General features: G+C 41.4%; 1 protein-coding gene across 2 annotated transcripts; it reads right to left on the reverse strand.

The window, feature by feature from the left end:
* Window positions 1–3,997: 3,997 nt before the first annotated feature.
* onecut1 (one cut homeobox 1) lies at window positions 3,998–15,528 on the reverse strand. Of its 2 annotated transcripts, none has more exons than XM_031743028.2 (2): window positions 14,122–15,528; window positions 3,998–9,475 (listed from the first exon to the last, which is right to left on the reverse strand). In XM_031743028.2, the coding sequence occupies exons 1-2, from the start codon at window positions 15,176–15,178 to the stop codon at window positions 9,186–9,188; spliced, it is 1,347 nt and encodes a 448-aa protein (XP_031598888.1). In that variant the 5' UTR covers window positions 15,179–15,528; the 3' UTR covers window positions 3,998–9,185. The 2 variants fall into 2 exon arrangements, with proteins under 2 accessions (XP_031598888.1, XP_039468300.1); XM_039612366.1 differs by having other exon boundaries at window positions 14,107–15,528.
* Window positions 15,529–16,028: the final 500 nt, after the last annotated feature.

Raw genomic sequence — 16,028 nt, forward strand, 5'->3', positions numbered from 1 at the left:
TGGTACCAAAACTTCTGAGGAAGTCGCGCCATGTGTGGCTAAAACATGTAGATTTAAAAATAAAACACAAGCCCAGCAGCGTGCCTTTTCATTTCTGAAAGACAAACAGCGATCAAAAAGTCCGAGCGGAGACGAGGACACACAAGAGATGGGCTTCTCTCCCAATGCTGATTGGTCAGAGGAATTTAGTGCGCGTTCACGTGCGCGCGCGAGGGTTCGTCTTTTTTTCCGTTGTGGACATTTTGTTCTGGCTTCAACCTAAACAAGGCCAAGATTATTTTTGGAGATGCTGTTATATGTTAGTTGGCTACAAACTGGATGACAGTCATCTAAACTCACTCAGAAGTTTCTGGAAAACACTAACCCTTGGCACACTAGCTCTTTTTCCTCCATAGAAACTCCCCTGCTGTGTTTTTAAACAAAGGCGATGGTTAGTAGTACTTGATTTTTTTTGTTTAAATAGCTCGAAACGTTTAAGCTATAGGTTGAGAGTTTCGAGGTTAAAAGCTAAACATTTTATGGGCCTAAAATAAGGCATGGATGACACTTGAAGATTCGCCACAGTCAGATGCTGGTTATTGTAATGAGAGGTGACTTTCGGCATTAAGGCAAAAAATCCAAAAAGTAGGCAAAAATGAAGTAAAAAACAGTAGGGGAGCCTGGGGGTGATTGTAACACTTACAACTCGCAGAATATTTGTGCCAGGATTCTTACATTTTGGCATAAAATAGCAAGTAGAAATGTTTTTAACCTGTTCAACGTTATCAGGCAATTAATTACCTGATGCATAACACAAGGAGTTCTATTGTTCATAGCCTGCCTCACTGCTGGTGTATGTAGTAACACAACCTGGGGTAAATTGTAACAATTAGAATAAAGAAATCAAAATTGAGACCATATGCATCTTAGTCGTTTTATTGTGCATTGCTTCAGCAGTTTTAAGGGCTTCATCTAGGTCAAAAAGCTCTCACCTCTGACTTAAATCTGAGTCAGCTCTTGTTAGAAAATGTGCAGTAGAAGCAGTAACAGAAGAACAATGTAATTGTATTTCCCCCAAGAGTAGTCATGTTTTTCTCACCCACTGTCCTGGCACACAAAAAAAAGTAAAAAGAAAAAAAAGAAGGATATGGGAAACTGTTTTTCTTTGTCATCACGGGGATAGTTTTAATACTTTTAAAATAGGTGTTACAACCACCCCACCCATTTCAACCATTGTTTAGCCAGCTGGAGCACCATGGGGGTCTGAAATTAGCATAGATTAAATGCCTCACATTTTACCCAGGACACTGCTCTTCAAAATTACAAGTTGCATTTCAGCAGTGTCAATGGTAATAAAAATGCACACTTGATTAAAAAAATCGTTCTGTGTTGAAAATCAGTTAATTTGCTGTAAAATCTGAATGACTATTCACATGGATTAGCAATTTCACATTCAATGTCAAGGAAGATGTTATACATTAAACTAATGATATTTTTAAGTGAAAGCAGTAGTTTTGCAACCATTCCTTTGTTGCATTATCACCTGCAGCGTTTCTTCTTCCTATCCTGATACATGTAAGATGTGGTGTGTTGTCATTCTGGTGGAAAATAGAGGACAAAGGACAAATGCTCTGATTTAATCAATCCTCTGATGAAACATTTGGGAACAAAGGTAAAGGCCACAATAACAATTCACTTCATGAACAGACTCTGTAGACCTGGCTTTAGTTTGCTAGTGAAATTATACTATTTGGGGTACAGAACAGGTACAAACAAAGATAGCAAAATATTGTAAGATACTGCAAACTAAAAAAGTGAAGCTATTTGTTGAAAGTAGGAATGTTAGTTCAGACATAACCACGGTTCTGATAACGGGTGTGATGACAAATGTCAATTGTGTCACAGAAATATTGTGTTGAATAAAATGGCTTTGACTGAAATATTGTAAAGGAGTTTGGGTATTTTTTAACTAAGATTTATTTGTTTCTCTTGCATAAAGGGTGGGGATAATAAAATAAATAAAACATGTTTTTGAGTATCCATATGGGCTGCCAGCCAGATTATTACATAAAATGCTGATATCAGTATCAACCCAGAGTTTGGCAATCAATCCACTCCTAGTTGCAAGCCTTTTAAATTTTAATTCAGCTGATTTGTGCTTTCTCTCTGATACCAGATGCATGTGACCCAGAGAATGTGGGTCATTTGCACAATAAAACAAACACTTACCAACTGATTGTGGGCTTTTATCGACAAAGCAGGAGCAAAGTTTACATATGTATGAGGATAACACTAACTGTTGTTTGTGCTGAGTCAAATGTAGTGGAGCTCTGCATCCCATCCTGACAAAACCCCAGGAGCTGTTGCATATCACAGGGCTGAAGATACACATTTCTTTAAAACCATGGTATCCCCCATGCAATTGTCTGCACAATAGCCATAAATTGTGGTCAGTAAAATTAAATATGTATATATAGCACATCTGAATGTAAAAAAAAAACGCTGTTCTTTGACATCTTACAGAACAAACTGCTTCATAAAGTTGCAATGTGCTTTAAATACACTATGATCACCATTCTCCCCGAGAAAACTGGCTATGTTATTTTTAAAAACCAAATGAAAGTCAGCAGACATTTTGAGCCGCACAATTTAATTACCTTCAAACACCAGCAACACAGTGAGGCCTGCAGTTTGTTTGATGATGTAATTTAGCAATAAACTGTTAAGCTAATAGTAGACAGTCTTAGAAAGCTACTCCAAAGCCCCTGCTGATTTTAATGGGGGCATTTTCTGAATGCATATAAAGCTCATTTGCCTTATCGTCTTAGCCCATGGTCAGAAAATCAGCTCAGTGTGATGGGGATAGTTATCTTCGTAGGTGCTGCTGAGTATTTGAATATACAGTACCCTGAATCTTTGTTATTCTTTTTCTTTTTCCTTTAAAGATGTTGGTAACTGCAAATAATGATTGTTTGTGAAAAATCATGTCACAGCTCCATCTAGTGACAGGATACAGGTGATGCAGTAAACCCCCCCCCCCAAAAAAACAGTCTGCTACAAGATTAAAACCCCTGGTAGTTAAAAGCACTGATCATCTCATCACGTTAAAGTGTTCTTCAGGTAAACCTTTGGTCATTCACGTCCTGGAAAGGTACTGACGATCATTGTTGTATGCAGGGAATCACTTTATTGTTGCACTTTGAGATCATTCAGTTAAATTAGTAATGGGCTACAGAGTAGATAAATAAACTCATTCGCGTGTAGTTCTCTGAGAAAGTTAAAATGATGACCCAGATGCAATCACATTTTGTTTTTCTGCACTTGGCTGCTTAAGTCTGACTCACATTTTTAGCAATAAGAACTGGTGACTCTAGTTTCTTTGGCGTTATACATATTTTATAGTAAAGACGGACTCCTGTTTGTTAGTAGCTCATGGAGATTTAGAAAAAAATGAAGGTTATACAGGTTTGTTAAAACAGAGGCTTTCAGGTTGAGATACAGTGTTTTATACTTTAATTGTTGTGGCAATGTGGTTCATTTTGGAACTTTTCCAGACTAACAATTTATCTGTCACTTAAAAGCTTTCAATCCACATTTGTTACAGGTAAACATTACTGTGTGTGTGTGTGTGTGTGACCCCTCCAGCATGTTCTCATCCCACGGTACGAATGCTGATGCATCAGATTGGGCTGCTTGTATCACAGTGAATTCGTTTAAACTGTTTAATACTTGCAGCAACATGTGTACATATATTCTAGATGTTTCTAGAAACACAACTTCATATATTTTTGAAGATGACAAAGCCTGTGCAAATGAAGCCTCTAACCTTGAGGATCTATCTTCCAAAACTACTTGTCATGCAGGTTGACATCCAAGACAGACTCATATACCTGGATGTTTCCTACACGCCGATTCAATTTGAAGTTTTATTGATTCAATTTGTCCGTCTGAGCAAGAAAAGACAAAACCTAGTAAAAAGAAAATTAAAATAACAATATTAATAATACAACAGCAAAGATTCAGAAGCTGGAAATACCAACAGTTTATTTTCTACTTTTTGTGACTACAGAAATGTTGAAACATTTGAACACTGAAAAAAGCTGAATGACATCATCACTTGCTTCTCAATTTTCTTTCTTTTTTATCATTTGCTTAGCAATCACAACAGATGATATTGCACGGCACTGAGAAAGCAGTAGCAAAGCCTGGGAAACAGCAATGACAAATCAAGTCATGAGACGTGGAGTTTTACATCTGAGAGTAACACCGACAGTATTGCCTCTCTGGCATACACACACGCACGCGCGCACACACACACACACACAAACACGCACACACACACACACACTGACACGCAGACTAAAAACTGAAGAAGCACTGTGAGTTGATAAGGAGGTCAAAAGAAAGAGATTGAGTCTGACAAGAGCACAAAGCTGACAAGAGCAAGGAGATTTCATTTTGAAATGCAAGTGCAAAATGAACTTCTACTGTAATTTATTCCTAAATGTCTATGACAACAAATATGCTTGTTTATCAAAACCCTTCAAGCATCTTTGTATATGAATAGCTGGAGGACACCCCTCTGCGGGTGGGAAACTAGTTCCCCAGCGTAAGAGATCCAGATGATTGTCTTAGGTGCTGCAGTATTATTATGAGACTTGTAGCCAAGCTACCCATCATATGGGAACTCCTTATGGGCAAAACAAATAATAAGAGATGAATTAGGAAACAGGAAAACATAGGTCCACGCTGCATTATCCTTTTGTTCAATATACAGGGCTTTTTATGTAAAATTAAAGCACCTGTACTTATTCATTCAAGACACAATGAATGCATAACATCCTGATGTAATCTGTCATGGACATTTTGGTGATGACCCCTTAGTCCGTGGAGACTCTGTGCTGTCTGAACATGACAGAGAGGAAACAGTACTAACAGTGGGGCCTCTGATACCCAGAGACCTACTGTTTTAAAATGTACCAGTCAGCCACACACATGCATACACATCAGCAAAAAGCTTGACAATATGCAGTACAAACACATTAGACAATGGGCAACGACAGAATCAACGAGATGCATGCAAATGAGCTCACATACAAACTTGCATACTTCAGCAGTACTTGACATTTGAGGTGCACGCTCACATTCACAGACAGAAAAACAGAAGAGCAATCCGAATAATCGTCCCCATACACACTCGCACACGGATTCCTTGGTAAGGTTCTTTGCAGTTTTATTAGACTTTGCTTATAGTCATTACACGAGTACGTACCAAAAGAACAGATACTAGATGGAGCAAGGCGGCGGTGCCACGGCAATAAAAACAGACCCAGCTCCGCGGCACAGCCCCTGGCAGACCGGCTGCCCAGCCTAAACTCCACCTCACTCTGTGTATGAGACAGCAAAGTGAGCAGGGCTTGCAGCCCTCGTTTCAAATGCTTCAGATTGTACATTGAACAGGAGATTCCCCACATGGTAGAGTAAGCTTGCCTACATAGCCCTACGCCTTCTACATTCTATACCCGTGCGAATGGCAAATCAAAACTCAACAAGTCTACCTCACAAATGCCAGTGCTTTTCAACATTATACATATTTTTTTTTTTCCAATTTTTGGTTTGTTTTAAAAATCTTTGGATGTGCAGTAATACCCATAAAATAAGTGTTTTTAAAAAGTCAAAAGAATAGAAAAACACACACACGTACACACTGCTTTTTGCCAGCTGTTCAACAAAGTAGCTCCTGTATAACTTTGTCTGCATTGGCAAATCAACTGTCTTGGTTTCTGGCAGTGTTTAAAACACACATTGAAATGCCGGCTAGGATTTAGCTGAAGAAGAATAAAAACTACTCCTTTGTTATATCTAAGCATGGGAAATAAGGCTGTAACATAAATGGTCTTTTTTGTTTCTTTTCTTTTTTCCAAAAACCTACTATATACAAATCTAGAGTTTCTACAAATGCATAAATTAAAGTAGTGGTTAACCAATACAAAAATGCAATTAAATTAAAATCACAACACAGAAGTAGAGAAAAGGGAAAATATGAACACAATATCACAGCAGTTGGTTTTACCCTGTAAAAGCAATAGTCTACCATCATAATATTGGCATAACCCAGTGTCTGATAAAAAATACGCTTCTCCCTCCATCCCAAAAGTTTCCTACATCAACCCTGAAACTTGTCCTCCATGTCTTGAAACAGAGCACTTCTGCCAAAAAACAAAACAGAACAAAAAACAGCAACTTCAAAATAGATAATCATACAGCTTTTTGAAGTAACAATAACAATTACCACACAAGTGGAGTTCTGCCTAACTCACAGATAGACGTCTCAATGCAGAACTCAAAGGAATTATTACTATGAGGTATTCAGACACATTGGTAAAGACATGCACGGCCAGAGTGCTGGACCTTCCTACACACAGCAGAGAGACAAGCAAGGTTAAGGGAAAGAGGGATGGAGGGATAAAGGGCGGGCAGGGGAGAGGATAAACAAAGACCTTTGGTTTAAACTGTAGAAGTGGACAACAAAAATTCCTTTGGTATGTTTTCATTGCATGGTTGCGCTGGCGAAAGCACCACGGTGTGATTAAAGAAAAAAATCTTCTCATTGTTTCTTCAGTAGTGGCCCTTCTACAGGCTGAGGTATTCACAGAGTCAAAGGTGAGAGGTCAACAGCGGTTTAACACTTTGGTTCAAGCAAGGCACTCGTCCTGGGAGTTTTAGAAAGATTGCAACACGTCTGCTTCTACTTTCAGGAACATGTCTGCCTATAGTTGAGTCATCAACTCTGCCCATGGCTATGTCAGGTTGTCTGCCTGTTGTAAGGTGAAGATGTCTGACCTATTTGTTGGATCAATATTATCAGCCTATAGATACACACTAACAGGCAGGCCAGGTGGAAATAAAGCTGCAACACTGAGAGCTCTGGTGGGGTAAGGCTTCAGATGCAAATTTAAAATCATTAATGAACCAAACTAAAAGCCTTTTCTGTCAACAAAGTGGTAGACAGTAATGTGTTTCTGTTATGAACATCCACTGATCACATTACTAATAAGGTAGTTGTACCCCACAGGCACCTGCATGGCTGATTGTGTGTATCTAAGGCTAGTTCAGCACATCTGCCTATAGCTACATCAGTATGACTATCTATGGAGCTGTAATCAGAGCACAGATGAAGCAAGAGCACGCATAGCGGGGGTGCATGGGTTGAGTGCAGGTGGGAGGGGGAGAAAGAGGAGGAGAAAGGAGAAGGGAAAAAGAGACAGGAGATAGGGGGGAGGGGACACATACATCACATCTTTGAACACCACTCATAGAGGCCGTGCAATGAGAAAAAATCTTTGGTTATCTTTGGTATCATCAAAGTGATAAAAATCACGTATGGAACTTGAGTGAGGTAGCATCTTTGGTTCACACTATAAAACATCAGCAGGTCTTGACACATTTTTTTTTTGGTTTCTTGTCGTCTTTTTGGTTTTTCTCTCAGAGATAAAGAAGAAGCAGCTCTCTCTTGCCTCTCCTTCAGCGCTTGTTCTGATGAATGTAGAGCTGCTAACCCTGGCCATGAGGAGGATGACGGCAAGGGGCCAGCGTAATATATCTAATGCTATGCTGCCCTGGGCCAGCCCTGTGTAGTGCTTTCCTCCTAGTGCTGAAATGCATAGCTTACTAGGAGAGCTGAGGCAGGGAGGGGAGGGAGTGCAGGGTGGATTGGCAGCAGGCAGGGAGCGGGGGTGCTTTCGTATTCAGGTGACAAGCTGACATTGCTGTGTAAGCGCCTGAAAGTGATTTGATCATTGATATCATCTCCTCCGCCCAACATCTTTGATGAGGAGATAAAATCAAATACATATGAAGTGCTTATTAAAAAGCACCACCAGAGGCTGTCTGTCTCCCTCACACAGTGTCAAAACCACACATAGATCCAGTAGCTTGTGTTTTACATAGAAAACTGAAGAGATTTGTCTTTGACAGGTGCTGGATTTTGAACACATAAAGTAGAACTAAACCTGCTGGCATTAGCTAAGCAGATTAGAAGGATTAGATGTAGCTGTAATGACTAACCTTAACATTGAGTACAATGATCATAATTCAGGAGAGTGTCTGCGAAGTTAAAAGTGGTATAGTCTATTTCTTTCCAAGAAGGCATCTATAAGGCAAATATCAATAGTTAATTTTTAGGGTTATACCATAGAGTATTTCCGTTTGCAGGGAGCAAATATTTAAACATGACTCAAAATGTTCTATGGAGAAGGAGAAGTATGATTTCCTTCTTCGTGGAGCACACTAACAGTCTGTCTCAGGAGGTAAGGGAGGAAAACAGGTAAAAAATACTTTTATCAACTACAAAATATATTCTTTGGTCAAATTACTTCATAGGATGTTCTTAAGTGGTTTGATTTCTAAACTGCAAAAGAGGCTTCAAGGTGTAGAAGGCTTTGGTTTTTCTTTTTTGAATTATTCAATGCCTCAGCATGTTGGAAGAAAGCACTACCGTGTGGGTTGAGGTTAGGCATTTTTTTCTATTTGGTTTGGTTTAGGGTTGGACCTTTTGGTTTTAGGGTTAGCAGTCTACGCATGGACATTTCCCTGTCTGTCTGGAATGCTTGATAGAAAGACAGACAGTTGGACAAACAGTCAGACAGTCCGCTCCACTGATCCGAACAAGGTTGCACAACAATCCAGTCTCTCCTGCGGGATTTTTTTTTCTTTAAAGTTGATTGGCCAATCCCACTGGAGCTCCACATTCTGGCTGTTTTCGAGGCCATGGACAACTGCAGATCAGACTGCCAAGAGGCTGATTAAACCTCTGTTTAGGGACCCATCATCAAAACCAACCAATCAGATTAAAGATAACAGTGGCGAATGATAGATTCATACTGGGTGGGGAGGTGAGGGGAGGGTGTAATAAAGCTAGAGACCAGTGACAGCGAGTGTGTGTGTGTGAGGGGGAGTAAAACTATAGTCTTTTTGCAGTATGTTACACATAAATGTGTTGCTAAAACAAACATTGTAAAGCAGGTCAAAGGAGAAGTCTTTGGTTTGTTTTTTCATCTTTGGATACTATAAATATCAATATAGTACAGGTTTAAGGGCAAAACGTTGCTTCAAGGTCTTTTTTAAGTTTTCTTTGTTTCTCTTAAGTTTTAAAGCTTTTCCACCGAGGTTGAGTCAGTCCATGAGTTGGTCAAATCAGTCCTTCTTCAGGCTTTGGTGCAGGCGTTGGGGCCAGAGTTGGCTGAGTGACCAGAGCCGTCATCCACCCACTTATCTAGGCTCCGGCGGCGTGCGTTCATAAAGAAGTTGCTGACTGTAGCCAGCTCGAGGCCCAGCTGCTGAGCAATGGTGAGTTGCAGCTCTTTGGATGGACGCTTGTTCTCTTTGAAGATGGCATGGAGTGTCCGCCGCTGCACATCTGTGAACACAAGCCGGGGCTTCTTGGTCACATTTCCCCGCTCGCTTCTGCCGTGGTCCTGTTCCTTACGCTTACATGCTGTGGAGATTTCAGCAAAGAGACATACAGAAAGAGAGAGGGGATTTGTGAGAGAGGGCAGAAGACAGAAAAACAAGAATCACAACTTATCCTGGGATTTTAAAAAGTCCTGAGTAAAGAGTGTGGCCTGAACCATGAATTGGTTCATTTCCACAATATTAGGCTGGAGGAGGCAGGTTGTAGGTTTCCACTCTAACTCTGCAAACTCCTCAGTGATGATGACAAGTAATTTTAATACTAAAATATTGTTGTATCTTCATAAAAAGTAAAACAGAGCTTTTGTATGTGACAATTTATATTTTTCCCTTTTGTATCCTGATTGTCAAGACCTGAGAAAACAGTGTTCAAAATACAAAAATTACATATTCTGATAACATAGGATTAGGGTCAGGGGTACTTAATCCTCTAGGGACTAAATGTGCTAAACTAATGTGATTATCTAAAGCCAATCCAAGCCTCTTTACTGTGTAACGTTATACAGAAGTCAATTTGGATCTACTCTGATATGGACTTTTCAGGTTCTATGGATACACATGCAGTTGAAATTTGTTTTAAGTGATGCCAACATGAAGAATATTCAGTTGTATCAAGAACCAAATTATACACAAGTTCTTATTTGCATATCTCTTTAATTTCCTATAATTCCAAGAAACATATATTTTTGTTGTGTTTCATGCTAGCTCTAATAAAATATTGGCCTTCAATGTAAACGATGCACAGCCTGATTTGAAAGCTTCCTTATGTTTGATGTAGCTTGTGTGTGGTTTGAGTTTGGTGAAATCAAGTAAACTCTCTTTGCTGGTCTAAGCACATTTTTGGATACTATTTCATATTTCACATTTTTGGATACTAAACCAGTAGAACTGGTAATTGAAAGGTTTTATCAACACCACATTTGTCACAGACACATTTCTATTACGGTTTTTGCATCATTTACTCTGAAAGAATCACACAACAGCCTGATTGTTGGAAGTAGTGCAGAGTATGAATGTGAGTGTGAATGAATAGTGGCATTGTAAAGCGCTTTAGGTGCCTTGAAAAGTGCTATATAAATCCAATCCATTATTATTATTATTATTATTGTTTTTGTCAAAACTCCTCATTTCAGATTTTTTAAAAAGGTACATGGGATATAATAGCAAAATTAGACTCTTAGAACCAGACAGACCCTCTTTTGGTTCAGGGACCAAAGGTTTCGTGGGTCCAGAAGAAGAGCAATCAGCAGGAAGCATGCCAGAACAATGAGCGCTGTCCACGGTGCTGAAAGCAATGTCCCCCCGCAGGTGACGTAGATAAATAAAGAAAATGGCCTGGAGATGATTTTATACTGGAAAAACAAAAACTTGGGAATCCATCTGATAAAAAGTCAAACTTCAGTTAATCTGAACTCTTTGCTATATGACTACAGTTTTCTTTATTAACACCCCAAGCTCCAGTCATTTAAACAGAGAGTGAGGTGAGACCAGGAGGGGGCAGACGCGGGCTGCTAAGGTGAGACCAAATATGGGCTCACTGGGGAAATTAATGAACAACACATCACAACCACAAAACAATTCTCCGACCAGCACCGATTAATTTTGCAAAGTGCACGGAGTAAACAAACGCATTTCATGAGACAACCCGAGACAACGTGCTGAAAACTTCGATCAGCCAAATTTAGACACCTTTTTTGAAAAAAAAAAAAGGGGATATGTAGAGGAGAACAACAACAGTGAGTGTTTCCCTACACTAATAAACTAATAAAATGACTTCCCGTTCTATACTGTAGTAAAGCACTACATATTGTCGTTAAACTCTACTTTATTCCTCTTGTTGTCCTTAGTTTTGATGTATTACCTCCAAATGAAAGCTTAAGTAACACTATGCGGTATAGGGACGATACTTTAAAAAACGATTAGAATTATAAAATCAAAAGAGGACACCCCCCCTGAGATCTCACATGATACATGATTTCTAATTTCAAGCACTTTCTTCAGCATGTGCTAAAGTACAGCGAAGCAGCCTGTTGGCATGACCATAAAGTGGAGTGGGCCTATAATTGTGAGTATGAGCAGCCGGGTGTCTCCAGTACTGGTAAATATTAACAGAGGGCCGGAGCTCCTCGTGTAAGGGTTGCAATAAATCAGCACGAGTGAAGGCCACTCAGACAGCAGGAGCCAGCACAGAGGAGCCCGACCCCGGCACGGGAGGCCCGCGAAGACGGGGAGCTTTCCCAGGACCGATGGGAACATAACAACGGCCTCGTTATCGGGCTAATCACACACACACACACACACACACACACACACACACACACACACACACACACACACACACACACACACACACACACACACAGCTGCTGCTCCCGGCTAATCATTACAAACACGAGATAACTCCACACACTGAAACAGACTGCACACACAGCGTGTACTGACACGATGTGACGAAAGCCCCGCGTTTCATAACCGTACAGAGAACAACAAACAGACATCTGAGCTGAAAACGTAGCGAAGATTCAGCCTACCGTGTATTTATTTCAAGAATCTACATCGCGATTAAGTGGATGTAGATAATTATTCACCAAGAATAATAAAAAGAAAAGAAAAGAAAGAAAGAAAACACAACCAACATCAAGAAAGGTCTATGCAATCACCGCTTCTTTGCACAAAAAAAAAAAAAAAAAAAGCTGTAATGAATTCCTAACTAATGCGCTGTCTGGAGTGGGTTCTCTCCTCACTTTTATATTCCATTGTATTCTATTTTATTCTATTCTATTCTACACAGGCAAATATTCAGATGGGTAATTGAATACGTGGGAAAACGAGAGAAGGCCCAAGATTAATTTCAGAAGCCTAAAATCAATGAACAGATCAAATCTACCTCAGCACAAGATCACATATCCAGTTCACACAGGAACGAACGGATCAATAAAATGGCGCTCAGACTATTTTATTCTGAATTTATTTAATTTTTAACTCTATTTTTTTCCGTTTCTCCATTATCCAACTTCTTTATCTGACATGTTCTAAATAAAGCTCGCAACTGATATTTTGGTACTTTTTTTTGCCAACCCACCCACAATAATAAAAGAAAATCAACAAAAACAAGAGTTTATACAATTTACATATGTTTCTTTTTAAGTTAGGTAACATCGACAAAGAAAAATACAACAATAACTGAAGCAGGCCTGTTAAATTTTCCCTGCAGAGACTGTATGAACATCCATTTCTCTGAAAAATAAAATCAGAGCTTTAACGATACAAGTCAATATGCTGCTGGTCTGAGTTTAGTTTTAATTATATGCTCATTCCACTAATGACAGACTGTTGATGCAAATGCAATATCAAATATGTGTGCTTCAAATATGTGTGTGCGCGCGTGTGTTTTACTCATTTTCCACTGATAAAATCTCATCTTCAAAACACACACACACACACACACACACACACATCAGTAGCAGCAGATGGGAAAACTGAAAAATAATCAATTGTGATTACACTGGTGTGCACACGCGCGAGCATACACGTGCACAAAAGCGCGCACTTTCCACCGTGTAGCCTCACTTTTCAAAAAGCACAAAAGCCCCATTTGTAGGTCATTGATCGGGCCTATAAACGTAAAAAAATCTATTGGGTCTATGTGAACGCGCACGTGCTATTTGGGCCTCGCTGGGCGCCTTAATTGACTCGTGCGTACCACAGGGACAAATTAATACAGAGGTCTACCAGTTAATTAGAGAAACCTCAGTCAAGTCAGGGTTTGTTCACCAGCTAAACACGAACACGTGCTCTTTTCAGTTCTTTTCTGCTGAGGAACTGAAGTCTCTAATTTTGCCAGAGAGAGTACCAAACCTCTTTACACCAACTAAATAATGCATGACTCCGGCGTCGCTTTGATTCGGTTTATGACAAACTCCCAGAAACACGTGCACACACACTCTGTGTTTACATCAAGGGCAACTCCAAAAAAAGGAGCTGATCGGTTGCATCTACACCAAAATAAACACGTTCCTAACGATTTCTGGGAGAAGGATCAGTTTACGCACACAGTCCAGCGGTCGATATTTTGAGGTAAAATGACATGAGTACTTGTTCCACACAAGCCCCAAAATCAGTGTAGAGACAGAAAAGGGATGCGTATTGATGTCAGGCCAGTCTCTGCACGGTCTTCAGCTCAGTGAAGTTTGTTTTCGGCTCTAATTCATCCTGTTGTTTATCTGACTGTATGTTGAATTTAACCACTCAACATAAATCTACGTTTAAAAAATATATAAGGCCATATCTATAGTAATCAGAGCTGACTTTTACCGATTCCTTCCTAAATCTGATATCATTTGACTTCCAGCATCTGGAGGCAAGCAGAGAGATTACAAGTTATACATATCTTTTAAAGACCTATCCAGCACAGAAAAAACGCCAGTCCTGAATGTGACTCTTATGTGCATTTGAATGTCTTACAGTTGGTTTGCTATATTTTTTTCCAGTATAGAAAAAAACAAACTACAAGCCCAGTTTCAATTCCTCTCTCCATTGCTCAGCACAAGGTAACATTCAGCGCCAGTGACCTTCTGTGCCGATTACAGCCATTTGCCGATCGTTTATTTTTCTTTGGAAATCAATGAAAAGATGAAAGCAAAAATGGGGCTTTACCGAGGCTTCGCTCACCTGCGAGCCTGAGCGCACTCATGCGTTGGAACTCAGGCTCCTGCAGCCATTTCCACATGCGACGGAAGGTCTCTCTGCCGGACTTAAGCTTGGACCAGGGTTTGGGGTTTCGCAGCAAGTCGGACAGGGTCCCTTGGGACCTGCACAGGACCCGCTGGGCAAAGATGGCCTGAGGGATGCTGTAGCGCTTCAGCTCTGTGGTGATCCTCTGCGCCACCTCTTTGGTATTCACCTCCTCCATCTGTCCCCCAGAAACACCACCCCCTCCACCGCCGCCCCCTTGCTGCCCGGGCCCGGAGGCCTGCTCCCGGCTGTTCCCCAGCACTTGGCCGTGGCCCTGCGCGCCTAGGTGGGCGTGCGGATGGTGATGGAGGCCGTTGATTTGTACCATACCAGCTGAGGAGCTCATGTGCTGCTCCGCATGTCTGCTGAGCATGGCCGGATGGTGAGCCTCGAACCCGCTCGGGGTGAGCATCTTCTCACCAGGCATAGCGGCACCAGGATGAGCGTAGGGGGGGATGCCAGCCTGGGACGTGTGTATGCTGGCCAGACCGGAACCGGATAACGGGGAGAGGCTCTGGCCCATGCACGGATCCTTGTGATGATATGCGGGATATAGACTGTTCATAGGCGCCAGACTCCGGTCCTCTCGCATCAGCGTGAAACTGCCGCTGACATTTCCGGGGATCCTCTGGTGCGGGTGCGGGTGAGGATGATGTGGATGGTGGTGGTGATGATGGGGAGGAAACTTGTCGGACACGGTGGAGATGGGGGGTAAGGGCTGCAGAGGGGTTAGGGTAGTGTAAGTGCTGCTCGCGCTCATGCCAGGGGGGGCTTCACACATGCTGATGGCTGGATGCAGGTGTCCAGAGTGGCTGGGGTGATAGTCTCCGGTGTCGAGCAGGGTCGCCATGCCCATAGCACGGTGGCTTAAACCCCTGGGGCTCGGACGGGAATGTGGACTGTGGCCACTCAGCAGCTCTCCGTGACCGGACACGGACTCATGGCTCACTCCGTGCAGGTCGCCAATATTCTCCATCGACAGCTGTGCGTTCATGATCCGGGCAGCGCTGTGGACAAACCATCTATCTGACCTACCCCAGTTAGCTGATGTCCAGAAGTCCTCACGTCCAGTAAAAGTTCAAATTTCTTTTGTTGTTGTTTTTTTCTTGCAGTAGCCTCCTTTGCTATTGCCTCTTCTCTGTCCTTACATTCACCTATTTCATTATTCCCCTACCTCGCACGCTGTTTTGCAGAATGAAAACTCCTCTTCCGAATCCCCCTTTGCTTGATATTTTTAAAAAACAATTACTCTCTTAATTTTCTGATTCTCTTTATAATTCAAGCCCCCCCACCACCAACCAACTGTCCTTGCGCTCCGGTCGGGTGCCGCGCCATCTCTCTAGCAGTGTGTCTCCAGCCCCTGTTCCACCGCAGCACAGCTCACTGTCTACACATGCGCAAAGGGGACACCCATCTCCCCTCGTATTCTCTCTCTCCCTTTCTGTCTGTCTCTCTCTCTCTCTTTCAGGCACACGCGTACACACACCGCCCCATTCTCTGACGTCAGGTACCTTATTAAGGAAGGGTGGTATGAAAAGCTGCTCACAGCTATTAGAAATATTCAGGACCGTTTAGCTTTTGCTGAAAATGCTAATAATGCTAATAGACAGAGCTCACATTAAAGACCTATGAAATCTGCTCATGGAAGCTGACTGAGTACACAGCTATATCGTTAATTTTTAGCTCTTATTTAGGAAAATGTTAAATTCATTAAGGCTGTAATGAGGCTTCACCTTCAGTCCTCCTTAAACTATTAACCGCAAATGAAGTAAACTTCCGGGTTCATATGGAGTTGATTTTTAACCGGTGAGTCTGGGATCCAAAACCTCCAAAAACCCCAAACA

Source organism: Oreochromis aureus, linkage group 1 (assembly GCF_013358895.1).
Source record: "Oreochromis aureus strain Israel breed Guangdong linkage group 1, ZZ_aureus, whole genome shotgun sequence".
In the NCBI taxonomy this organism is placed as follows: Eukaryota; Metazoa; Chordata; class Actinopteri; order Cichliformes; family Cichlidae; genus Oreochromis; species Oreochromis aureus.

Excerpts from the sequence above, each read along its gene's own strand:
- onecut1 (XM_039612366.1), bottom strand. The coding sequence starts at position 15,178 with ATGAACGCACAGCTGTCGATGGAGAATATTGGCGACCTGCACGGAGTG. Across the intron at positions 9,476-14,106 it reads CGCAGGTGAGCGAAGCCTCG|CATGTAAGCGTAAGGAACAG; the intron begins GTAAAGCCCCAT and ends AAATCTCCACAG.